The sequence below is a fragment of the Sparus aurata genome, chromosome 19 (genome assembly GCF_900880675.1).
Source record: "Sparus aurata chromosome 19, fSpaAur1.1, whole genome shotgun sequence".
Taxonomy (NCBI): Eukaryota; Metazoa; Chordata; class Actinopteri; order Spariformes; family Sparidae; genus Sparus; species Sparus aurata.
In genome coordinates, this window is record NC_044205.1 from 19,395,588 (window position 1) to 19,422,018 (window position 26,431).

The following is a 26,431-nucleotide window of genomic DNA, read 5'->3' on the forward strand; positions in this document are numbered from 1 at the left end:
AGAAATTCATCATTTCCTACTAGTTATGTAAATAGTTCACAGGTGTGTGATGGTGGTGTGATTTCTGTATCAGTGACCTCAACATGTTGTAGAGCTTGTACTATATGTCATCCTCGCTCCTTCCCTTAATTTCTCTTTCTTTGAAGTGAGGCTGTTGGCAGCATCAAATAATTTTCTAAACTTTGCAAACACCTTTGTTTAAACAAATGAGGTATAATCCAAGCCAAAGTAGATCAAAGAGAAGCCTCAGAAAAGTGTCACAACAAAGACTCAGCTAGTCCTGGTGTATCAAAAAAACCCAAAACAGTATTAGAACTCTTTCAAATTTCCAGATTGGATATGTATTGATATTTTTGATACGTAAGTACTCTGGGACTCCTCAAGCAATTTTTTTAGACAGAAAGCTTTGATGGATTTCTTGCGTGGTGTAAGAGAAGGCTCATAGATCTGAATTTTGGAGCTCAGCTATGCTGGCACTGTGCTAGTGGACCATATACTGTATAGTTGAGCATTGATGACATGATTTTAAAACCAGCGGTGACAGGGAACCAATGGAGGATATGCAATACAAATATTACAGTAGTCAAGGCAAGGGATGACCAATGGCTGTACAAGGAATTGAGCAGTCTACACAGTCAGATAGAACCTGATTATTTGGATGTTGTGTAGTGTGTTGTAGGCGATATCCAAAATGTTATTTCATGACATTGTCCTGCCCAAACATCACAACAGATATGAAGTAACGTGACTAAGTGACAGATGCTGGTCAACATTAGTTGGTCTGAAATCAGGATGCCCAGATTTCTTAAAGTTTGTTGGTGAGAGTGAGGCGGAACTGAGCTGGACACTAAACAGAAGGACTTGCTGAGATCTCCACAAGGTCCATCGTCCTTATATAATTATTGAGGCGATCTGTGCTGAGACAGCAGGGTCCTCTGTCAGGAGGCACAGATACAACTGGGTGTCATCAGCACAGAGTGGTAAGAAAAAACATTTTCCTGGATAATCAAACCCAGCTAGTTGGTGGATATTGAAAAACAAGGAGACCATGTACCAATCCTTGAGGTTTCCCAGTGGAAAGAAAGGGATGCTTGGGTTCCTTTGAAAGGATTCCTGTTTGCCCTGTGAGGCAGCACTCAACTAGATGGGTGTAGATGGTATAGATATGGTTGACAGGATGATTTGGCGGTTCACAGTGTCTTCTGACCTCAGGGTTTAATGTAGAACTTTGTATCGAAAAGACAGTAGTTAGACCAGACTATAGTTTCCAACTTGAGATGGGTTTAGGATTGAACACGGGGCAACCTGAGCCTGTTTACACATTGTGGGGCGATGTCCTAGTAGAGTGTCAGTAACGATATAAAGAGATTTTGGCTGCAGGATTTCATGGTTTTTCAAATGAGGACTGGTTTCACAGAGGGAATAATTTGGGTGAATTTCCATTTTGAAATTAGAATGCCTGAATCACCTTCTTATCCAGCTGCCCGTGCAGATTTCTCACTTACGTTTTTCAGTGACGGATAGTGTATATAGAATGTGACTGTGTGGCAAAGACAGGAATGGGGGACTTGTTGACAGTTACACAAAGAGAGATTGAGGTGAGTTACAAGGCTAACTTTGAAGGATTTGTCAGGTGCCTTAAGTGATTATAGACAGAGATAGTTGATTCTTAAGTCACCTTATACAGTTGTCAAATACTAACGCTCTGGGTTGGCGAGCCACCAACACAAAGCGTTGGTATTTGATGACCTTAGAATGGTATTTGACCTCATTCTGAGGTCGTCAAATACCAAGGATTTGGGTTGGCGAGCCATTCAACAATCAGCTGTCTTTCTCTAGAATTGCTGATTCCCAGAAACGTCCAAAGGCAGAGGACAGGGTCTCTGCAGATACGGTTACTACGTGGCTCATAAGTGATGATTTTGGGGGATCGTTTCTGTATGAGTCTATAGAGGAACCACTGTGATGTTCTACAACTGCCACTTACGGGTAGACAACAGTTTATATGCATTGTGGAGATATGTGAAATCAGCAAACATGCGTATTTCTGTTGATGTATGATATAGATATCTATAGTTAAACACAGTGGTTCGCTCTATCTGACATTTCTTTTATGTACTGCGTGGCTTTGCTAGGGTCTTTGATATTTATCCAGCAGCAACATCTCGGACTAACTTCTCAAGCTGTCGTTTTTTTGAATAATGTTCCAACAGGTGGGGTGCCGTTTAGCTCAGTTGGTAGCGCGCGTGTCCCATGTGCCGAGGCTCTGCAGCGGACCCAGGTTCGACTCCCGGCCTGGGTCCCTTTGCTGTGTGTCACTCCCCCTCTCTCTCTCTCCCTGTTTCCTGTCATATCTTCAGCTGTTCTATCAATAAAGTTGAGTTTTTAATGAGCTGCTTTTTGAGTAAAATCCTGTACAGCACCTTTTTTAGGTTATGTTGCCTTTTTGTAAAGATGTAGAGATGGCCTGTTGGTGGCCTCGCTAAGGTCGACTTGCACAAGGAAAGCTGGATTATCCTTTGTGTACACACTATGTTGGAAATGCCAGATATGAAACATGATTACCTTTTGCTCACAGCTGAGACAACATGAGAGTGCGTGCAGCCAGAAAAACACCTTTTATGGATCTCTGGGCCCCCTGGTGCTTGTTTTAAGTTTGGAGTGCCCAGAAACTGTCTTTATACAATTTTAAACAAATTGATGTATAATTCATGTTCAGGTCTGACAGGTTTATTCAGCTTTAAACCCTCTAATGCGCTTATTATACAGCAATCGCTTGGAGATGCTTTAGTAATGTTGCACGTGCCTCTGCAACTGCTTCTAGAAACAATAACATTGTCTGTCATGCGTTCGCCCGCTCGCCTGTGTTACGCGAGCTTCAAAGGCCCGCATTCAATCCAAAACCCCTTGAGTTAATGAGCTAATGAAATCTAATGAGGCGTGCTTGGCAGCTCTATTGTGGTGCAGCGAACGCAGAAATTAATTTGCTTTTGTTCATTTTGTGTCCAGCTTTGCTTTGTGGTGTTCTGGACTCCTCGCTTATCAGAGAAGATCCTGGTTGATGTCATTGGAGTGGAGTACGCTTTCGCCGAGCTGTGTGTGGTTCCGCTCCGAATTTTCTCCTTTTTTCCCCTGCCAGGTAAGACACTTGATTTTTGGAAGTTATTCAGCATCAGTGTCCAGCTGGAATTTCCTTTCCTGCTGTGGCTTTAACCCGGGGCGTAGCTCAGACCAGTGGGGTGATGTTTCCACTCTGTGTGTGTGTGTGTGTGTTTGCAGTGACTGTTCGGGCTCATTTGACTGGATGGCTCATGACCCTGAAAAAGACCTTTGTGCTGGCCCCCAGCTCGGTTCTCCGCATCATTGTCCTCATCACCAGTCTAGTTGTGCTGCCTTATATGGGGTAAGTCAACACTTCAGAGAACACTGCCAGGGTCACAAAGGTCAGCGCCATGACTCAGGATTACTGTAATATGTCACAGTAAAATACTTTTATCATTCATCTATTCTTAAATCCTGAAAAGATCAAACTGGAGTGAAGATTCACTGCCACTGTTCAAAAACTGTTTTTTTTTTTGGTTAAAAACGCATTTAGAAACTGAAAACTTTCTACAAACCTTTTGTATTTCAGGGTTCACGGGGCCACGCTCGGGGTTGGATCCCTCCTGGCCGGCTTCATAGGAGAGTCAACAATGGTTGCCATAGCGGCCTGCTATGTTTATCGACAACAGGTGAGAACACCTGCCGGTGTGGTACTACAGTACACACCTTATTCCGTGCTTTCCGCCAAATCCCATCAGCAGCCATTTTGCATCCGTCAGTCATTATTATCATCTTGTTCAGTGTGAATAGAGATGTAACCGAAACTAATCTGTTACTAATGCACACGGAAATAAAAGACCTGAGAAATATTGGGTACATAAAGTGCCCAAATCAAAAATAAATGGATACACCGATAAATGCACCCCTAAATTATATAAAAAATAAAGGTAGACATTCATTAGTCTGCGAAATGTGACAGAAATGTGTCATTTGTGTCTGTATTTTTGGGGCTTTGGAAAACAATGATCAACATTTCTGATACATTTTTCCTCCAGTGATGTCACTCAGTGGTTCCACTCACGTTGCATTGTGAGTAATGTAGGTTTGGAAAAAGGAAGAAGATTATGGGGAAGCAAAAAGCTGATATTTTTGGTTCTGGTGGCACGATTTTGATCATTTGTTTTTAAGCTGTCCACAGAGTCCAACAGTGTTGTAGGAGTGCAATGTAGAACAGTGGACTGCTTTTTCGAAACCTGACGCTACATTACCTACAATGCAGTTTAGCCACCGAGACATCGCTGGAGGCAGTTTATCAAATTACACGCAGCTTTCTCTGGAGCCACAAAAGGAGATACACTACTTTTTTCACATATACAGTTGTTCTTACCACCACACACACCTGTAAACACACTTAAATGTGTAAAATTGATGGAGTTGGCCTTTAAATGTGCAAATGAGGAGGCTGTAATTCAAAGCAAATCACGGTCACCTTTTTGCATATTGGCTGATTGATATCAGAGCCTTGCTTTCATTCCTGTTTGCCATGTGACACAGTCTAAGGTTCACCACACTCTCTGGTTATCTTAGCACAAAAAGCTTACCAGATAATTTCTTTCTTTTAGAAGTAATTTTTTTCTAATAGACAACATGAGGAAGATGATAGGAAATGAGGAGCAAGAGATGAGGAATGTTTGGCAACAAAGGCCTAGACAAAAGCCAGATGCAAACGTAGAAGTTCATGGTCGGCCACGTGTGTTTCCCAAAACGGCAAACTATTCCTTTTAATACCTCGAGTTATTAAAACATCCTCTGTATCTTGACTTACTCACATTAGTTGTATTTCACACACATTACTCCCTGACTAATGGGTGTATTTAGGGTCTGAAATGTCATGTGGTCGGAACATTTTTTTAAGGACAAGATCCCTAAGAGCAGCAGTTTTCCCAGTAAATCTTTGAAATATTCCAGTTGGCAGTGAGTTAGTGCTGATAACCATCAGCGTGACCCAGTGAGGTCATCGGGTTCAGGAGGTGTAGCGTGCTCCTAAATACTTCCATCTTCACGTGAGGACTGGATTACTCACAAATTACACAGTTCTTCCCTTTTTGCAGCTAATCAAGCACGAGATTAGCACAACAATGGTCTCAGTTTCAGTTTTTTGGCTGCGCTAGTTTTCCTTTTCTCTGTGTCCTCCGAGCATTATGCGGTTTTCATTGTCTCTGCAGAAAAACAACGAGATGTCCAACGAGCTGGTGGTGGAGGGCGAGGACTCGGCCCCTATGAGCGAGGTGTGCTCCAGGACTCAGATGGACGCCATCGAGGAGCTCCAGGAGGAGGAGGAGGAACAGGAGTGAACTCTTGAGAGCAGGGGAAGGTAAAGCCGGCCTCTACGTGGAACTTTGCTGAAGAGGAGACCGTCGAGTGTTACAGTGCTGGAGAGGAGCGAGGACCCGAGTATGATTTGGTTTCAGAGGTTCTCCGGACAGACTTTTAAACTTTGAATCAAGAGTGACGGGGTCTTCGTCACGTCGACCTTCACACCATTAAAACGCACACTGTAAAGAAAGCCATGCACCTCCAAGTGTTCATTCATCAGTGTAAATACCGTTGTCTTCCGACCTTTTCAACAGTTCTCATAGTTTTGCATCATCACACCGGTGGCTGTATTAACCACTTCCATGTGTCTACTGGTAAACAAGGGAAAAACGACACGGGAGAACTTTTTTTCCTCCTCCGCAGCAAGAATGAAACATCTGTCGAGTGGTAGTGGAGTTGCCAAAATACAGGGTTCATTATGTTATTTTATCAAGACTAAGCAGCAAGGCCTTGCTTGAATTCAAATATAGACATGTTGTGGGACTTGTTGGGTTGTGCAATCGTATTTTACATACCATGGTGTACAGATTATTGTTGTTTTATATAGGTAATGCGATGTGTATATTTAATTGCCCAGAGGGGTCAGGAATCCCTCGTTATATCATTGCGTGTGTTACAGAATACAGTTATGATTGTTCACTTTCCATGCAGTCTGGGAGTCCATCTACTTTTGTTTTTGCCAAGCATTTTTCCTGGTAGTATTCAGACTGTCGTACGTACTGTATATACTGTATAGGCATTCTTATTTGGCTAATAAATTGCTTTATTATTAACCCTCGTGTTTTGTTTTGACATTGGCTTTAGGGTCCTCGTCGTTTGACCTCACTGCTGTATGTGTAAAAACAAAAATAGAAGTAACGGCAAAATCTACCAAATTTTCTATCATTTCATTACTTATTTAAAGAAACAGTTCAACCAAAAATGAAAATTCAGTCACACATGGAAAGTTGGGAGAAGTTTCGTAGTCCACAAAACATCTTGTGAGCGTCACAGCAAAACTGTGTTTTCCAACATCTGAAGTAGATGGGGATTTGTTTTAAAATGGCCAAAAAACTGAAGAAGAAACTAGAAATGACTCCATGCAGCTCGTCCGAGATGATCCAAATCCCCGGAAGCCCGTAGATCTCAAACGGATCTTAAAGATGTTATTTTCACCCTTTTTAAAGCCTGAATCTCTGCTGTAGCTTCGAAACTAAGACTGCACACCAGGCGAGCTGTATGGAGCCATTTTGTCTTTTCCTGTGATTTTTTTTTTATGTTTCCATACTAGTCCCCATCTACTTCAGTTGTTTAAGAGAATGCTGTTTTTGCTGTGAAGCTCAAGAAATGTTTTATTGATTACGAAACTCGACCCAACTTTCCAACAGCAGGGGTGAGTAGACGACGACTGAATTTTCACTCTAGGCTGAACTTTTCCTTTAAGTGTTTGACACTAACCATTTTTTTGTTAGCACATTTGGTAAAGGTGACAAAACACTGAAACAACCATAAAGCATGTTATTACACCAAATAAGTAAATGTTTTTGATTTCTTTTGTTTGGCTCAAAAGTCATTGCCGGACAAAACAAATGCACAGTATGATATCCTGCTTAGTGATGTTACTTGATGTTGGAAATCCAGAAAGACTTGTTTGGGGATGGTAGTGCTGCCAAAAGAAAATGCAGTCGACACCGATCAGATAGAGAGCGTAGGAAATTCCATTGTATTGAGTCATGTTTTACAGATGTTACGTCATGTTCTGTAGCATACCTCAGAAACGTCATCACTTCAAAATCATGTTTTATAGTTCTTTTAAATTAGGCAGAGTCAAATACCAAGCTGATCAAATCAAATTTAAATAAACAAAAACAAAAAAAGACTTTTACAAAAATTGTACTTTTCATTTTATCTAAATGCCATCTAAAAATCTGACAGTGCAAGAACATTCCTGTAAAATGGCATGAGCGATGTTTTCACTGTTAACGTTATCACCTTCACCCGCTCCAGAATTAGGGCAAGGAAATGGCCTCTTCTCACAAATGACCAACATTCATTCTTATTGTGCATTATTTCTAAGGCAACATGGAGGACCAAGCGAGCGTTTTTTTTACTACTGAATCCAGTGGCTGGTGTTTGGGACTGTTGCCAGTATTTGCAGCAACACTGGCACGTTTTCCCCCTCAGAGCAGCTTGGTTAAAGGCAACATGTTACACATTGAGTCTGACACACAGAGTTACAAACACACACACAGACCTTCACAAATCCTGCTGCGATTATACTTCAAAGTCCTCCGATCGTAATCTGGTGTGAGCTGCTGTAAAACCTGATAGATCATCCAACCCTTTCATAGACTAAATGCAGTCATGTCACTTACAGCTGTCATTTGTTTACATAATGAAATCTATAAATACACAAATCAAAGTGCCCAAATTCCAGTGTAAACACCATCCATGTAATCAATTTGGCACCGTTTTGGCAGCTCGCTGTTTTTTGATCAGGATTTTTTACAGAAGAGTATAAAACATAAAAAGGCTGCACAGAAAAATTGCAAAAAAAAAAAATAATTGAACCCAACTGAGATGCTCCCGCAGTATCAGATGCACGTATGTACAAATACTCGAATAGAAAACTCTGTGTACAGTACAGTGTGTACAAACGTGTAAATCACATCTTGTACAGGGTCTGATTCAGCATATTTTTTAAAGGAACAGACATTTCGAACAATACGCTTGTTTCCTTTCTTGCTGTGAGTTAAATATGAAGATTGTTGCCCCTTTTTGCTAACACTAGAAGCTGGTTAGCTTAGCTTAGCACACAGACTGGAAACAGGAAAACAGCTAACCCACCGACTGTAACATGTAAAATATGGACGGAGCTTCAGGGTCTTACATGTGAAGCCGTTAAACCTGAATTCTTTCAAATGGCCCACAGAGGTCGAGTCAGCTGGTTACAAAAAGAAGTCTGATTTTATAGAAGCTTATGAAAAAATTTCCCTTCTTCTCAGCTGATTTATTACCTCAGTAAACAGTTCCATAAAGAGTTTAACGCCTCAGCTGCTGCTTTTAAATCTCTCTAAAAAACAATATGAAGTTCATGTAGTGAATTATGGTCCAATGTCCGTGGCTACCTTGTGACTGGCATGTCGCTAACAACAGGTTCTGAGTCGGATCCAATCAGCTCCACCCTCTCATCCAAATACGGTCACTTCTGGTACCAATCAACCAAGACGGCGATGGCTATAATGCCAGACTCGAACATCTCTACTTCTGAAACTGAAGAGAGATAATCTATATAACCACAATGTGTCATTTTTAAACTTCAGTTTTTGTTCAATTGGAAATAGAAGACATAACATGTTAAAGACCGAGTCCCTCTGTGTTCCCTTCAGGGTTATTTAAATTATCAAATGTTAGTAAAGGCAGTTATGTAGGTTGCAGCACTTCGGCCCTTTCCTCCACACAATTTTTTTATTTGAATACATAAGGAACACTACTGGGTAGCTAAAGAGTGATGAAAAACCGCGAAAAACACCCTTTTAATCAATGAGCTTTAGAGAATTATTACCTAAAGCCAGAGCCAGGCTAGCGGTGTATGAGCTAAGCTAACTAGCTGCTACAGACGGGAGCGGTATCGATCTTCTCATCAAACTCTCAGTAAGAAAGCGCGTTTCCCAAAATGTCGAACCATCCCTTTAATTGGTGTAAATCTTTTCATCTAGATCGACCTGAGGAGTGTTTGTATGGCAGGAGATTTCTCTGCAGCGGCGATCAGCTCGAGTCGAGCTCCTTGTGTTCCGCCGCTTCTACAACTGGCACATTGTAGTGGCGATCGTCCTCCGTGACGAGGCACACGGACGGCCAGTCGTCCCTGTGGTCGTCCGGGTAGTAGGTGACAAACTCCTCCGTGTCGGCCTTGTACAGTCTGTAAACTTGAATGGTGCACTGTAAGGCGTAGCCCAGCAGGAACATCTCCACCTGCACAAAAGGCAGAAAAAGCAGGGAGGTTAACTGCGCAGTGGCAGAACGCATACTTCACAGCTGCTCGAGCACAGGATGTCTATGGGTGGGGCTTTTTATGGGAATCGTTCCTGTAAAAGCTTTAATTAAAAGAGTGAAAATAACAATTCAATCACTCGGCAACTTGTTCATTCTGAAACATCCACTGGGCCCGAGGCTGGTGATGCACTGTTTGGCTTCTCTGTTTTACAGCTCGAAAACAGAGAAGTCACACAAGCGCAGACATGTTTTACTGTTCGGCTTTCAGATGGTAAGAATGTTACACACCCAAACTCATCTTGTTGTTGTTTTTTTGTTCAGTCACAGAGCATGACAGTGGTTTATTCAGCAGAATTAATTGCTGGGGTCAAAAGGGTATGCGAATCCCAGCAGCTACTTTCTTTACAATAAAAGCTTCCTGTAAACGCTCCCTTACCTGCCAGGAAACTACTGTATGCATCCAGTAAAACATTAATTACACGTCTTTAAAAGCCTGTTTAAGTGAATCTGCGGTTTTGCAAATCAAAAGGAGCACCGGGCGTCTCCTACCTGCTCTAACCCGGCGCTGAGGCCCACGTGGCTGAGGTGGTTGGAGAGGAAGGAGCGCGGGCAGTCGGACGAGTCCCGGGCGAACAGCAGCCAGCAGAAGAGCGGCACGTCGCCGCCGGCCTGCATGCAGCCGTGCAGCTCCACCGCTCTGCCCAGCATCAGCAGCTTGAGCGCCTCCAGCAGCCCCAGCTCCTCGTCTCCTCCGTGAAACACTTGCTCGCACAGCTGCTGCCGCTCCACAGCAGAGGAGCAGTCCACCGCTGCCTGCCACTGGAAACATATCGACGGAATTCATCAATGACTATTACCCGTGCAGTTATCGAGTGCAACGCCACATGTTTACGGCTTCCTATTTACAAATAGGAAGATGTTTGAAGATGTCACTTTAAAATCTGTCAGTGTAAACAAAAACATTTAATTATTTTGGAGATTTTCTAGCCTGGATTATTAAATAAATGAAAGGAAATCGACTGATTGAAAAGAGGTAGTTTCCGCCATGAGGTCATTTCAAGCTAGTTTCTCTTTTATTTATTTTTTAAAGATTTTTTCCTGGCATAGACACCTTTATCAGCAGTAGAGAGAGAGGAAACACAGGAGAGAGAGGGGAATGTGACATGCAGCAAAGGACCTCCAGCGGGAATCGAACCGTGGTCGGCTGCGTTTATGGCATGCGCTCTAACCACTCGACCACCTGCGCGCCCCGAAGCTAGTTTCTCTTAGATGAATGGATGTAAAGCTCAAACAATGTATTAGTCGAGCACCAGAAAACTGTTTGATAATTGATTTCTCAAGCAAAAAGGCCTGTCTGTCCTCTCCTGTTTTACATGATGGTAAATTGAATATCTTTGGGTCTTGTGCTTTCTGTGTTAGCCTTTTGAAAATGACAATTACCATTTTTCATATTTTCCTCACAAAGACTGATGCTAACCTGACCGGTAGTTGGAATGTACCATCCCCAAAGACCCAGTGTGTAGGATTAAGGGGGATCTACTGGTAGAAATTGAATATAATAGTAATAATTACTTTTTTTCACGTATAATTACCAAAAACTAAGCATCCTTGTGTTTCTTACATTTTAACGAGCTTCTTATATCTACAGAGGGAGCATTGACCTTGACCTCTGACCACCTAATCAGTTCCTCCTTGAGTCACATTGGACACTTGTTCCAAATTTGAATAAATTCCCTCGAATAATTTTTAAGATATCGCATATACAAGAATGGGACGGACAGCCAGTCAGCTTGAAGACATAATGCCCCTGGCCACGGCCAAAAGAACAACACTGATCTAAACGATACTCTGTCCCGCCATGAATTAATCATATTCAGTGTTTTGATAAGTGAGACATGATTTAGGGTGTTTTCAGCCTTTCCAACACTTTCCCTCCGCTCAAACATCACTATTATGCAACTGCAAAACATCAGAGAAACACAATGATTCTGTGTTGTTGAAGAACAAAAACCAAAGATGCTTTTTAATCTATTATTGATCCATTCATCTTAAACACAGACAGGACTGGAAAAGAGGGAGCTGTTGTTGTTTATTTAGTTCCCGGGGCTGTTTGATAGAACATTTTCTTTCCCCACTACAGAAACTGCAGCCTCAAAAACCAAGCAAAAACATCATTTTCACCAAACTGGTTTTCACTGAGGGGAGAACGGAAGGTGTTTTTCCCCATTCCCTGCATATACATTAGTCCACGTAGAAACACACCTTTAGTTTGTCCGAGTGCAGCTATATAGGATCCATAACGTCGGGCAAAAACCAGCACACAGCTCCCCCTCATAAACCTGAAGGAGTCTGACTTTTTAAAAAAACAGAATTCCTCACAAGCTACCAGCAGCAGTGTCCGACCGTAAATTCTGTCCGGGGCCTCACTTTGTTGTAGTAAAGAGAGACACTGTGGTTTTAACAGCTGAAACAGTTTCTTTGAGGCCGAGGGTCCTTCTTTACCTCCAAATTCTTTAGGGCATTACAAGGCTGTGTGTTAATGACACACACAGACCATGAGAGACAGAGCAGGGCAGCATTTAGAGGACTGCCTCCCTTTAACATATGGTAGCAATCACAGCTAAAAGCTCTGTGGATGAGTATCAATACCCTCACTGTCCACGGATGGCATAAAAATAGTGCTGTGGTTTAGTGGCTATGTGTTTTTTAAAGTGCTTTCTCACGTTTTCCGGGCAGATCCGGAGTCTGTACCTTATTTCGGAGAAGCTCCATGTAGCCTTTGAGCTGCAGGCCGGCATCTCCAGTCGCATCTCGCTGCAGGCATTCTCCAGGAAATGTCCACTGACTTATCAGACCTTCCTGGGCCTCGAGTTGCTTCGGCAGCTGTAAATACAAAGATTAAAAAGCCAAGATGTCATTTTAACTGTGTGCGAATGAGCTGAATCAGTGATTATCAAAATCAAATACTTTGTTTTGTGGCTTTCCTCATGTTATCTTTTCTTTGCTCTGATGGTCTTGGGTAATTAAGGCACATTCCTTTTATACTGGGAAGTCGGAATTTCTGAGTTCCCAGTCGGAAATTTCAACCAAACATCAGCCCCTGAGGTCGGAAGATCCTCACCAACCCCAACCAGAAAATCAAAGATGGCTGCTCCACGCAGCAGCAGTAAGTGAAAGCTGTAGAATATGTTTATTATCACCTCCATCTTATTTGTGTGTTATTAAATCAGTCGTACACACTTTGCTCTACCATGCAATGCATTGCTATCAACTGGTATTGCTAACAATGGCTAACTATAGCTAACCAAGCTAGAATATGTGTTGCTTACAAGGGCTAAACTGGTTGGTACCGATATCGCTAACCATGGCAACCACGGCTAGAATCTGTATTGCAAACAAAGGCTAACTTCGCTAGAATTGTTAGCAGCTGCATATTCTCTTTTCTAGTTATCTTCAACTTTATTCTGCAAAGGTTAAAATCTGCTAAAATGATGGGGCTTGACCAACAGTCGAGTCATGGGATTTCATTGAGTGAGTGTTTACCATAGTGATGTCCTCGTCCTGCAGCCACTCGGGCAGCTGGGTGCTGTGGGAGAGCACCTGGAACAGCGTTGCTCTCAGGGCGCAGTAGTTGTCCCCCCTCACTCTCCTCAAGCTGCCAAACCTCTGGGACATCTCTTTGTAACCCTGCAGCAGCACACAGGGACACCACAGGAAGTCTCTCAGCCATTAATGTGAAAAACAAAAACAACTGGCTTTAATCTGAAGCACTTCTTCCCAGAGGCTGCAGGCAACACCGACCTTTCTAATTAGAGCACTTTTGGCAGTATTTCCTTTCCACTCTCTCTCACTGTAAGACAGAATATCCATCGCCGGGTCCAAACTGCATTTGTCCTCCACCTTTAAAACTAAGACAGAGAGAGGAAGTGGCGGATGAACACAACAGGACCATTGTCTATGTTGTACATGACAAAACAAAAGCAGCGTTGTTTTCAAATCTCTGATGCAATTTCACTTCATGGATTTACTGACGTGTCGTTTCGGACACAGACGGCGGTCCTGGTTCATCTTCTTCTGGTGCTGACAGTTCCTCAACTGCCCTGTACAAGTCTTCTTCACTAAAAAAGGAGAAAAAATAGCTGTTTCATATTTTTCTAATTGTCAACAGATCCTAAGAAAAGAAGACAAAGCCTCGTAACAATATGGCCCACAGACGGATATATATTAGTCTGCTTTGCCACAGACCTCCAATGTCGTCCAAAAACAAATTAGAAACAAATCACTGGGACACGCTGGGTCACATGCTGCTTCATTACTGTGATCACACACACACAAGTTTATTTTGAGTCAGTCCCACGTGCACTGTCCTGCTGCTGTAAATACTAACTTGTGCACCAAACTGCCATTAATCCGCAGCTGAAAATAGTCCCGGAAGAATGCACTGTTTGTTCATGCTTGCCTTTAAAGGGACAGTTCACCCCAAAATTAAAAATATACTTGTCCTCTTATCGGTAGAGCAATTCATGCATCTAGACGGCTTTTGTGTGAGTTGCAAAGTTGTGGAGATATCGGCCTTCCTTCTAGTATCACAGAACTAGATGGCGCTCAGATGGTGCTCAGAGTGACAGGCTGCTGCACCCCAAGTGTGTGAAGGAGCGATATCGCAGGTCCTTCCTTCCTGCTGCTGTTAAGACTGTACAACCAGCACTGATATCTCTCTCTCTCTCTCTCTCTCTCTCTCTCTCTCTCTCTCTCTCTCTCTCTCTCTCTCTCTCTCTCTCTCTCTCTCTCTCTCTCTCTCTCTCTCTATCTCTCTCTCTCTCTCTCTCTCTCTCTCTCTCTCTCTCTCTCTCTCTCTCTCTCTCTCTCTCTCTCTCTCTCTCTCTCTCTCACACACAGAAAATCGACTTCTAACTGTGCAATCTCATTATCATAATGTGCAATTTCTGTGTCTCAATCTGCAACGGTGTAAATTATATTAATATATTGTTTCTACTGCTTTTTTAACTTATACTTCTATATATTCTTTACTTATTTATTACAAATGTTTCAATTGAGACTCTCTTTTTTTCCTATCCCCCTTTGCTGCTGTAATATTGCAAATTTCCCCGCTGTGGGACTAACATAGGATTATCTTACCTTAAACACAGAAAAGACGGAACTCTTTGGATGGAAAAAACTCAGCAGCACCGTCTCTTTGGAGAGATCCTGGCATGATAAATATTAGATAATCCACAGAACCATTTTCTTTCCACCAATAAAGAGTCACCGACCATAACACAGCACAGATTTATTTGTGTATCTACTCATGCAGGAGAGACTTGTAACTAAGCTAGCTAACATTACAGCTCATCTGAGGAGGACGACATTATTGTTTACCTCCCACGCTGTCAAGAGCAGGAGCCTTCCATATCTTACAGCCCTATTTCTAGCAGCAATTCAATTTCTAGATATAAATATAAATAGTTGACACATATGTTATTTTAGACTTCATTACTTGTATACATCATCTTTACTTACTCTTATTTATAGTTTGACTTGTTTATTCTAGAATAAGCAACTGCAACATACCAAACTTCCCCTTAGGGATCAATGACTTGTTTCTGATTTTGTCATCCATGAGTAGATGCACGCTTCCTTCTGAGGGGTGATACAGTTGGTGTAGTTCAGTAGCAAGACAATAGTTCCCATTTGAACCTGCTCATAACAAGGTCTATGGATTATCTTGAGTAACCTGGTCATGATTTCTGGAAAGAGACGTTGCTGTTGAGCTTTGTTGGGGATTTTTGAGCACCAAAGGCCGAGTGCCATTAAGTTCCATTACATTCAAGAGAATACAGACATCTCTACGGCTGATATCTCCAAAGTTCGGCAACTCACACCGAGACAGATTTTGGGATGAACTGTCCCTTTAAGAGCGACTGTTACTCAAGCAGGAGTAAACAGTGCATTTGTCTGGGACTATTTGCAGCTGTGGATTAATGCCAGTTTGGTGCAGCTAGTGAGTATTTACAGCAGGAGAACAGTGAAGAGGAAACATTTGTATTTTGATTTTGGGTGGAACCTTTAAGAGATGAATGGGTGTTTAAAAGCTGAAATGTTCTGCATGTTTGCTCCACATGTTTAAGAGTTAAAGGGTTTGAGGCGAGCAGAAACTGTTGATTTTGGTGTTTTTTATGGAATGTTGTTGACAATAAAAAAATAAACACCAGCCTCATCCTTTAAACCATGGCCACATACTGTATGCCAAAAACATCAATAGAAATAGTATTGTCTCTCTTTGTTTGCTCCAGAATTTCACATCACTTTCACCGGAGAACTGTGTGTTCTCAGTGGTTAATTTGAGGCAGCAACACACTCGCTTCTGTAACGATGTCGGTCTCCGGAGATGATGGTGTGTTAGCTCTCTCGAAAGCTGAAGACTAAACACGTGGTGCTGACTCTGTTGCCACACAGTTCTAAACAGTGCCTTCCTGTGTTGTAACTCAATCTTACCAAATGGCTCACATGTGATGCTTAAACCAATTCACTCTACAAAGCCACAGAAATCACATCTTCACAAACCTGCTCCCGAGGCCATCTTCAGCAGACTGTCCCTTCTCTGCGACAGATGTGTCTTCAGGCTTTACCCCACTGGACGAGCTCGTCGGCGGCTCCTCTTCTTCTTCTTCAGTCGCCTCATGACGCTCAGCATCTTTCCAAGCCTGAGTCTCTGTGGGAGCGTTTTCCGCCTCCTCCTTCATCATCTCATCGTTCTCCTTCGCTTTGGGAACATCTCCATCTTTGTCCTCTCCCTTCAGCATCGTTTCCTCCCCAGTATCCTGTTTGTTGTTCTCCAAGGCAGTGACCTCCTTTGAGCTCATAGTAGCATACTCAGGATCTGGCTTAGCATCCTGATCAGACTTTGAGCTGCAGAGAGAAGCGATCTTTGTTAGTTCACCCGGCTTAAATGTAAATAGAAAGTTTACTCTGCATGTCTTTAACTTATATTCTTGAAGTGCAACTTAAATGACAGTTTACATCACGAAACGTATATTTATTTGTAACAAATATTGCAGAAAAAATTCATATAGGAAGTCTTTCATTCAGATATTGCAACAGGTGGTGGTGTCAGTATGCCCCCTAGTGGTCGCTGTGCAGTTTTCAAAAACACAAGTTGATGTAAACAAGTGTCTTGTTTTGATGCCACAAACTCTGAACTGACTGACCTCTCGCTGGCATCCTCCGGAGCTGTGGTCACTGGCTCTTCGACACAGTTGGCTGAGATATCTTCCTCACCGCTGTGGTTGAGTCCTGTGGGCTCTTGTCCAGAGGAAGACTCAGAGACATCATGGCTATTTGTGACTTCAGGAGCGGCCTCGTCCTCCGTGGACCCTGAAGAACTCCCTGGATCCTCTGTCACAGCGCTAGACACGGGATGACAGAGATTAGAGCTTCATTTATTTATTTATTTTTTCATTTTCATGACTGAATAAACAAACCGACCTTAAATCACAACACATTTTCATACTGTTTTACTTTGTTTATATGTGGCGGATCCTGCCACCATTCTAGCTTCAAACAGAGTTCTGGGGACCTTATTTTCTTCTGAGAACAGCTTGTGACCCTGGCAGAGCAAACAAGTGTACAAAGAACAAAAAACTTGCAAACAAACAAACAATTGGGTTATTGTGTCTGTGATGTGAGTCATACTTTTAGTGGGGAAAGTATAAAAATGACAACAAATGTGATTTTTGCTGCCCTCTGTACCAAATAAGCATGTTCCCTCAGGTTACGCTTAACCTGCCATGTTGGATATTACACTTGTTCATATTGCAATTTTAATGAATCCTTTTTCTACAGGAATATCTGAACATGTTATGGTAAACTTAAGAGACAAATCAATAAGCAATTCACCAGAAAAACACAAGGTAAGTCTGAATGTTTTGCAATAAAATTATCTGAAGAATGTTTTCTGATTTCCTACCCTTTTAATCTTCCCACAAATGCCTCATGTTTAACCTCCTTCCCAACCACCATCTTTGGAACCGCTTGTCAATAGTCATGAGTGTTTGCTTTACAGTATATAGTTTATTTAGACATCACATAATTAAAATATGCATATTAAATAACACCCAATAAATAATATTAATAAATATTAACGCACTGCTGAGCCATTAGTTTATGATTTGTTTTTTCACTTTGTAAAAACAAAACAGAAAGTGAAACTTTACAGTTCATCATGTGACTCACCAGCTCGGAGACTCTTTGTTGATCTCCTGACTGACTGCAGACATGGACGACACCGTACAAGCTGCTGCAGTGAGCTGAGTGTTTGGTACGGACACCTCTTCATTATTCTGAGAAAACTCCCCCGATGGCTCGAGTGCAGCGTTGTCAACCTTGATATCTGCTTCTTCATCGTTATCATGGGTAGCGGCCGCTGTAATGTGCTCTCCTGTTGCGTTTGTCTCAGTGTGGTTTTCAGCACAAACTGCCTCGGCTGTTAGTGAGCTGCTTTCAGGGATGTTGTCCTGTGGGGAGGTGGGATTTTCTTCTTCTGGTGCCACATTTGTTTGTGTAAGAGCTTCCCAATCAGCCTTGGCGGGTTCTTTCTGCATGGAGTTAAAAGTGCATCGCAGAGGTTCAGGTGGTCCGCTGTCTAGAGGACGGACCTTCGGCTCTTCATCTTGTGCTCTGGTGGAGTTTTCTTTGAGTTTGGACCCTTTCCTGGGAGAAGGTGTTGCTTTTTTTGCGACCACCTCTACCATGGGTCCATTCTCCTGAGTGTTATTGGGCTTCGTCCCTGCAACCTCAGGAGTCGGCTTCACCTGTACAGCCTCAGCCTTTACCTCCACCTTTATATTGTCCTCATCAGGTGTCCTGAGTGACAGAACACAAAGAGGATGAGCAACGTAACAGCGTAAGAGCAAAAAAACAGCCTCCAAACTTTGAATTTAAACCCCCAACTAAATTACATCTTTAAAATCTTGAGAAATAACCTTTCCATGACCAGGATCTGGTGCTGCAATTAAAGATTATATTCAGTATTGATTGATCGTTTAGTCTATAAAATGTCCTAAAATATTGTAGACAGACACTGAGCAAAATTATACAGAGCCCATAGAGAGTCTTCAAATTGGTTTTTTGTCCAACCAGCAGTGCAAAACGCTTCATAAATGACAAAAAGCAGAAAATTCTCACATTTTAGATGCTGGCACCAGCAAATGTTTTGACATTGTTTCTTGACAAAGGACTGAAATGATTACTCAAATTCATCAAGATAACTGTCAATTAAATTCCACTCAATGGACTCGTCTATTAACCCACTCATTGTTGCAGCAATAATTTGTAAAACTTAAGATTTTGTAGCAAGATATTTCCATATTGTAGTTTTGGGGGAGGTCATTCTTCTGTTGCGTCACTGAGCACTAACCACTAATGTGTTCCTGGGTCTTCCTGAGAACCCTTAAGACGTTGGGAAGTCCCCCACCGTCTCATCTTCCAGTCTACACCGTCACACAAACTTAGTTTCGATATTGACAATTCTCTGTAGAAAACGTTCAATTCTTTCTTTATTGACTCAGTTCTGACATTTGTTATGTAACAGACCAAAGGACAGAAACTAAGAAGGAAGTTTTGTGACTGTTCGGCTAAAGGTCACTGATCTTTGCTTTTTCCTTTTATTTCTCGTATAAATGTTTTTTATTCACTTCTCTATTTTATGGATGTTTGTTTTTAGTTATAATTGTTGTTGACTGCCGTCTCTGAGCCAAACTGCCTGTCTGCCAGATGATCAGTTTACCCTCTATTCTACATCTGTGTGATCATGAAAATATGTGTCACGGTGTGACTAGCTGCTGAGTAACCGGTTTAAAATAATGTCTCGAGTTTTTCCCCATAAGGAAGCTCTATGTCCTCAGATCATGTAGTGATATACAAAAGTGCTGAAGTAAAACATAAAATGAAGCTTGACGTCTCAAAACTAGTATTGAAATTATCTCACTTCATGTCATCGTCATCTTCTTCGGGGCCACAAGTGCCCACCGTCACTCCTTCACATGCAGGCCCTGTGACCTTTGAGTCATCTGTCAGCAAACCGCTTCGTTCCTCCAAACTGCCACAGGGACTCTCAGCGCGACAGCAACTGCTCCCCATCTGTCCCCAAACGACTCCGACTCAGGTTGTAGGCCGACTGGGGACCTCAGGTCCAAATGACCACAAGCGACCTGATGAGTCGCTGAAGCCTGAGGACTTCAGGAGTCCATGATGATGAGCGTCAAGCTGCTGCTGCTGCTGCTGCTGCTGCTAAAGCCAGGAAGTGACCATGTTTATGTCTTGTAATGGAGCGGATACCTAAAAAAACACAATGAGCAATATCACTGAATGAATGATTGAAATCGCTCCTTTCAGTTAGAAAAAAAAAAAAAACAGGCGTTACAGTAAATTCTGTGACTCATCAGATTCTGGAGTAGGGATGCATCGGTCATCAGCCCTGGTCAATTATCAGGGCCGATTATCAGCATTTTCAGATTATCAGTTTGCTGATAAAATAAATTAATTATGTGCTGCTTTGGCTCTGAAACGATCCACGGTCCAGCCCACAATACTATCTGATTGGTAACGCACCACAATTAACAGCCTGTAACACTGAATACTCTGAAACTGCAAAGTAACTAGTAACTAAATTTAGTTATCACATAAATGTGGTGGAGAGGTATAAGTATAAAGTAGCAGACAATGGAAACACTGAAGTAAAGTACCAGAACTGCACTTGAGTAAATTGTATTCAGGTTTATTTCATCAAAGGTTATTTGAAATTGTAACACAAAGAGTTTTATTTTTACTGTAAATGAATATCAGTCCCAAATATCTCTTTCAGTCTCCTTGATTTCTAATAATTGGTATTGGCCATGAAAAGTCCTACTGGTTGACCCCTGTAGAAGAGTTTTAGCTGTATAGCCACAACAAATGCTTGTTTTACTTCTTATTTTTAAAGTAAATCCACAAGAGGATTTTGTGTACAACATGAAAAAACACTCGACAAGTGTCGACCAAATATTGTCAACTGATGTGTCAGTGCTGCACAAACAGACCTGAGCTGTCACAGCTACTACAGATAGTTACTCTCTGAATATCATGGTCACGGTATTGGGTTTACATTATGTTGTAGCTACTAATATAGTCTGTGACAACATAAACGAAGTAAACACAAACGTAGTATTACATCTTAAATTGCAATTCGGTTTGCATAATTTCCTGTGACACCTGCTTCTACGTGTTGACAACATGCCATAGTCCAAAATTAGCTTAAATCATAGCTACACCCTTTTGCTAATGTAAATACAAAATAAGGAAGTAACGTTATCGATAATGACAGCACACTTTACACCACACATCTACCTGCCACTGCCATATAGATAATGACAAAGAAACACATACCTCGACGGAGCTTAATTAGAAACAAAGTCCACAAGCTTTCAGTCATGTAGCTCCGATCCCTGTTTCACTTTTGGCTAGCTGGAAACAAGCTTAAGTTAGCAAGCCAGCTAGCTCTGGTAAACTTAAAATATAAACACGCGCTATTAAATACGGACCGCCGCTCGTAGCATCCACTGCTGCCACGCTGGTTACCTTCTACAATCACTGAAACAATATCGTTTAATGCGAAACACTTCAGAAAAAAACACGCGTACTGACTGTGTTTTTTCTGCGGAACATCTGTTGGTACGAACCCCTAGCATAGCCGGAGCAGCAGGTCACGGCACGGTCCGAGCGCATGACGTCATCCTCATGTGCGCCCAGAGTTCTGTTGCGTTCATGTGCTCCTCGGAAACTCGCAACCTAGAATGTTTATTCAGTCATGAAAACAAGATAGCTTGTTTATTTAGTTTGTTTAGGCATTAAAAAAAAAAATAAAAAAAATCAATGAAGACGAACATTCTCCTAAACTACATAATGCACTTTAAATGGATAGTTATTTTTTGGGCCCACCCTACATGCACATTTTAATATTTGGTGAACAAACAAACAAAAAATATACTAAACTACCAAATGATTATCATGCACATTAAATATTGTATCTTATCTATTTATATTTATATTTGGGTTAGTCTTGAATTCATAAAAAAGTATAAACCTATATTATACAGGAAATGTAAATGTATTTTACGTGTATTTAAAGAAATCATACATTAATAAATATAGATATTAAATTATCTTCTATACCACTTCTGAAAAGGAGGCCCTAGGCATTACAGTACACAGACAGTAAAGTAACAGACACATTTCTTCATTGCTATTATCATCAAGTTGCAACATGACATTCATCTAAAGTGCTTTTTGCTAATCCAGGATGAAACATCATGGTAATAGTATATTTAATGATTTTCTGACTCAGTATGTCATATCAATGAGTGTGTACTGGACACCTTTACTATAAAGACAATTATTTTTGTGGTATTTTCTTGTTCTAAAAATCTACCACGTACTTTGTGACAATCTTTTAGTTAATATGGATTTAATAAAGCATAGATGTATTACAAAATGCCAAAACATTTCCTACATGTTTGAACAAATGTATGGTAGTTCTTCATTACATGATGTTAGTTAGGACAATAATAAAAAAAAAAGAGGTAATGTAAATGTTTGCAAATAGGTAGACAACAAATTACTGATGAGGGCAGAAATGCAGCAAAAATAGGAGATCCATTTTTATTCTTAGATATTTTTCAACCATCTTGTACAAATCCTGAATGTAAAATATTCTATATTCTACAATATGTACATCAAAAGCTGCTGCGTGTCAGAAATTTACACCACAAACTGTTTTGTTTCACAGTTCAAGTGCTTATTCAAGTGTAGTCCAAATGTCCCTGATGTTCAGTCGCTACAAGTTCCTCAGCTCCTCTATGTGACTGATGAGCTCCTGTGGCAGTCCGAGCTCCGTCACCACATTCTTGCAGCGCTGCAGGAGGTCGTTCAGGCTTTCACTTGTGCTGGAGGAGCAGTCAGTGGACCCTGGGCAGGGTTTTTGTTGCTGCTGAGGAGCATCCAGGTCCATTTTTTCGGCTCCCCTGCAGCAGTCTGTTTCTTTACATCCTCCTCCACAGCAGCCTGAATCTGCCGGCTTCACCTCCAGATCCTCCATACCGTCAGAGACAGAGCTCACACTCGGAGGAGGATTCTCCAAAGCATCCTTGATGCTGTTTATGACTCTGTCTTCATGCTGTGAAATCCGCTGCAGGAGGTCAGTCACAGAGGCAATGACGGGGCTTTCCGGATGTTCGATCTGGCACCAGCTCAATATAGCACTGTGACGCGACACACAAAGAGGCAACAGTGTGAGACACAATGGCACACAGGAGTGACTGGGACAGAAAAGAGTCTTCAATAATGAGCCGGACAAAAGAGGCTCAGGATGTTTCTGGGCAAGAAAGAAACAGGAGGGTTTTTAAAAGAGAGGGTGAAAATCTAAAGGCAGGCCAAAAAAGAAGAGTCATGTAAATGAACAAATACCTTCCAAAATAAATGATTATGAGAAAAATGATCACACATAAACTGTGTGGTTGATGTTTACCAACTACGACAACACGATTCTGCAGCTAAATTTGCAAGATTTAAAAACTAGTATGATGACAAAAAAAAAAAGTAAACAACATAATGAACTGCCCAGCCCAACAGTAACACATTGCGGAGGAAAATAAAAACCACCTGCCACTTTTCTCCCTCGAGTGGTGAATGCAGAGCTCAACAGAGAAAAATGCTACCACATATCCACATTGTGAAATGAGAAACAGTTAGCTTTGACTCCTATTTTTGACAAATGTGGAATGTATTTTATTTGGGCAAAGTTTTCTTTAACAACATGTGACTTTCGTAGAAAAGCATGTGTGTATTCCTCAAAGTAAGGTGCCGACAAAATCTATAACTTTGGTGTCAGCGTTGAAATGCGAGAACAGTCGCAGCCATAGTGTAACAAATAAATAATAATAATAATAACAACCAGACATTAATGCTTGGATTGAAATGAGCAGTCATGCTCGGCCAGCATGTTGGGAAAACATATTTCCTGGAAAAATTTAAAATAAAATCATATCATGGATTTATCATGAATACGTGATAATTTCATAGTTAACCAGGTATTAGTTAATAGTGATTCTACTTTTAACAAACTATAAAACTTATTAGGCAACCATTTATCAATAAGTTGTAAATAGTTTTTACAGGACTGAATGGCTGATAAACAATGTGTTGTTCCTCCTTAAACTTTATTTGAATGGCCAATTTAAAGAAGCCACTTTTGTTCATAACTTTTGAAAATACTTGAATAAAATAAATACGTTCATATTTGATAAATAGGCATTCATGTCTTACTAATTCTAAAGTTTATATAACTATAAATAATCTGTGTTTTAATAGGCATTATACCATGTGTTAGCAGATTTACTTCTTATTTAAAAGTAGAATCAGTTTTTTTTTTTTTTTTGTAAATCACAAACACACACAGTTACTTGCATATTGTTTGTTTGTCCTTACATGTACTTTTTATTTATTTCTCTATGTATTTTTCCTCTGTTTTTGGTTTTATGTAAAGCGTCTTTGAGAGCTGTAAAAGCGCTGTACAAATAAAATGTATTATTATTATTTATTATTATTATTTTCGGTGTTATCAAAAGCAAATATTATGAGTGATACCTGACTTGGTACCAGAAACTGAGACTGACAGTAAGTCATAAGCAGAGATTTCGCCTTCTTAGATGGTTTATATGAAGGACTTGTTAATGACATAGAATGATGAAAGAAAAGTGTCCAGTATTTCAAAACCACAAATGATATATAAAGTTAAAAACATAGCCATCATTTTACATTTTCTCTACAGATCTGTGTTTGGCCTTGAACCCTCTTGAGCTAGGGTTTATATACCTGTGTATGATGACGTATGTTTACCTGGCTATTCCTTTGAGTCGGCCCACAGCTGCAGTCTGAGCTGCTCCTTCCCTGAAGCCCATTTTGAAACCGGCTTGAAGTGAGGCCTCCTCCCCGGCATCCGCTCCGTCCACAAAACCATCCTGTCCGTAACACCAGTCAGGAGGGAAACAGCTCGTATTAACACAACAAACTCCTCTTAACAACTGCCTACACACACACACACAACTAATATCTATAAGGTTTCAGATTGATTATTCACACCCAGACGACTATTGTAAGTTAAATTAAGCCACTGACACACGTCATGCTGAACAAGCTGCTAGCCTGATGGAGCTAATGTTAGCCACATTAGCTTTACCCGGATTCTCCTCTTCATGTTGGACGCCCACTCTCTGTTCAACAAGTTAATGTCGTCCGCATTCTCGTCGAAAACATCATCCCCGCTGAACGACGCAGCTTTAACCCAAGACATTATGAGTTTGTGTATGAAAATATATGTTTTTAATAGACTGTTAATGTATCACGAGAATCCTAACAATCCCCCAGCTCGTAACCAACGTTGAGGTAACACAGCTACAACTTCTAGCTAATCAAGTACGTCATCAACCTGCGCCACGCAGAGAAAATCCACCTTAAAACGGATTTTTGGGATGTGCGCACAGTGATTAATTAGTGCTGGCTGTTTTTATTCGTAAAAATAAATCAATAAGCCAATAAATACAATAGCCCAACAAACTTTAGAAATACATTTTAAAAATGAATTTATGTGTTGATATAGTTTTACAGTAGTAACTGTTTGAGGTGGAGCTAGTTTGAAATTAGCTAAGTCTTGTTCCGAGCCCATTAGAGTCTAAATATTAGGGTCATGAGATAATTGATGGGTAGGGAGAGGAAATAAGAATATATTTACACTTTTTAAATAACTTTTTACCTCTTTGGGAATCAGACATGTATACTTGAATAGTTGAAACCACTCTCATTTCATTTTATTTAACCATTTGAGATGTTTAGAGGGAAAAGTTCTCTTTGGTCGACCAGACAACAACCTTTAGACATCTGGAAAAAGAGCGGGCTATGGGCTACTGGATTTAATCTTCTATCTATCTATTATCTATATATTTGTCAATCTTACAAAAAAAGCGACGCAAAATATTTTAAGGTGTATTTAAACTTCTTCTGCGGTAGTGAAGGATTACTGTGAGTCTGTGGTGCATCACTGCCATCTAGTGACGCCGCACATGGGACAGTAGTATCTTAAATCCAGCAGGGGGCGCTGGTGGCTCACTGTGAAACTGAGGGAGCTCAAGAGCATCTGTGTTTACAGAAGAGGGGAGATCAATTAAACCTATGAACAAATAGTTTGAGCTTCATCATCATCATCATCATCATCATCATCATCATCATCATCATCATCCTGTTCTTACAATTCTAATTCTTCATAAAAGAACAATGTCTCTATCTCCAATAGAGATATATAGATACTGATACAATGAAACACACATTTTGTTCCCTTCATCTGTTTGGCCATGGATGTGTTTTTATTGAATACTTTCTATACGTAGCCATGATGCTGAGAAATGTTTTCAACAAGGTATTTCAGAAAGTATCGTCGCTGCACAATGTGAAACCACATGTCTCCATATTTGCTGTTATTTCTTAAATGAAATAAAAATTTGTGGGTTTAGATGACTCTCTAATGCATCAAAAACCATGAAACTCATTTAAAAATGAACTGTATTAAAGCTAAAAGCAGGGCTGTTACTAAAAGTTCTCATAGCATCTCAAAAAAGTGTCACACGCCTATTTGATCAGTGTGACATGGGAATAATTGGTGTATTTGCATTTAGTCCGATTAAATCAAACCTCAATGTTAGGTCAACGTCTTCATAGATTTAGATAAGTACTATTCTATTTATTGTGTCTATATATATATAAATATAATTAAACACAACAGCAAATATAATTAAAAATATAAAATATTCTTGTTTTATGCATTATGAGGTGGTATAGAGATCAAAATGTTCCACTGGGCTGATGAGGAACAAATATGGAAGAAGAATCTATTAATTAATGTCACTTAAATGAATCTAATGTACGTCCTGGTCAGAAACATGTTGTCATGAGTGTC

The 26,431-nt window shown here is 40.8% G+C and overlaps 3 protein-coding genes across 6 annotated transcripts in view; 1 reads left to right on the top strand and 2 right to left on the bottom strand.

The window, feature by feature from the left end:
* Window positions 1-6,191, top strand: part of ankha (ANKH inorganic pyrophosphate transport regulator a) — a 40,629-nt gene extending 34,438 nt beyond the window's left edge. For both annotated transcript variants that reach the window (XM_030397854.1, XM_030397853.1), the window contains 4 exons: window positions 3,010-3,139; window positions 3,280-3,403; window positions 3,632-3,731; window positions 5,268-6,191. In XM_030397854.1, the coding sequence (XP_030253714.1) occupies window positions 3,010-3,139; window positions 3,280-3,403; window positions 3,632-3,731; window positions 5,268-5,396 (483 nt within the window). In that variant the 3' untranslated portion in view covers window positions 5,397-6,191. The remainder of the gene's footprint in view (window positions 1-3,009; window positions 3,140-3,279; window positions 3,404-3,631; window positions 3,732-5,267) is intronic.
* Window positions 6,192-7,097: 906 nt separating this feature from the next.
* On the bottom strand, window positions 7,098-21,162 carry LOC115569763 (uncharacterized). Of its 2 annotated transcripts, none has more exons than XM_030397852.1 (11): window positions 21,073-21,162; window positions 19,379-19,728; window positions 17,626-18,255; window positions 16,602-16,799; window positions 15,958-16,302; window positions 13,426-13,511; window positions 13,195-13,301; window positions 12,937-13,080; window positions 12,145-12,276; window positions 9,943-10,212; window positions 7,098-9,372 (listed from the first exon to the last, which is right to left on the bottom strand). In XM_030397852.1, the coding sequence occupies exons 2-11, from the start codon at window positions 19,528-19,530 to the stop codon at window positions 9,166-9,168; spliced, it is 2,271 nt and encodes a 756-aa protein (XP_030253712.1). In that variant the 5' UTR covers window positions 19,531-19,728; window positions 21,073-21,162; the 3' UTR covers window positions 7,098-9,165. The 2 variants fall into 2 exon arrangements, with proteins under 2 accessions (XP_030253712.1, XP_030253709.1); XM_030397849.1 differs by having other exon boundaries at window positions 20,815-21,154.
* An 899-nt stretch (window positions 21,163-22,061) lies between these two features.
* On the bottom strand, window positions 22,062-24,906 carry otulina (OTU deubiquitinase with linear linkage specificity a). Of its 2 annotated transcripts, none has more exons than XM_030397556.1 (3): window positions 24,662-24,906; window positions 24,322-24,443; window positions 22,062-22,685 (listed from the first exon to the last, which is right to left on the bottom strand). In XM_030397556.1, exons 1-3 carry the CDS (start codon window positions 24,773-24,775, stop codon window positions 22,262-22,264), a joined length of 660 nt encoding a protein of 219 aa, XP_030253416.1. In that variant the 5' UTR covers window positions 24,776-24,906; the 3' UTR covers window positions 22,062-22,261. The 2 variants fall into 2 exon arrangements, with proteins under 2 accessions (XP_030253416.1, XP_030253417.1); XM_030397557.1 differs by having other exon boundaries at window positions 24,601-24,894.
* Between the last annotated feature and the right edge of the window lie 1,525 nt (window positions 24,907-26,431).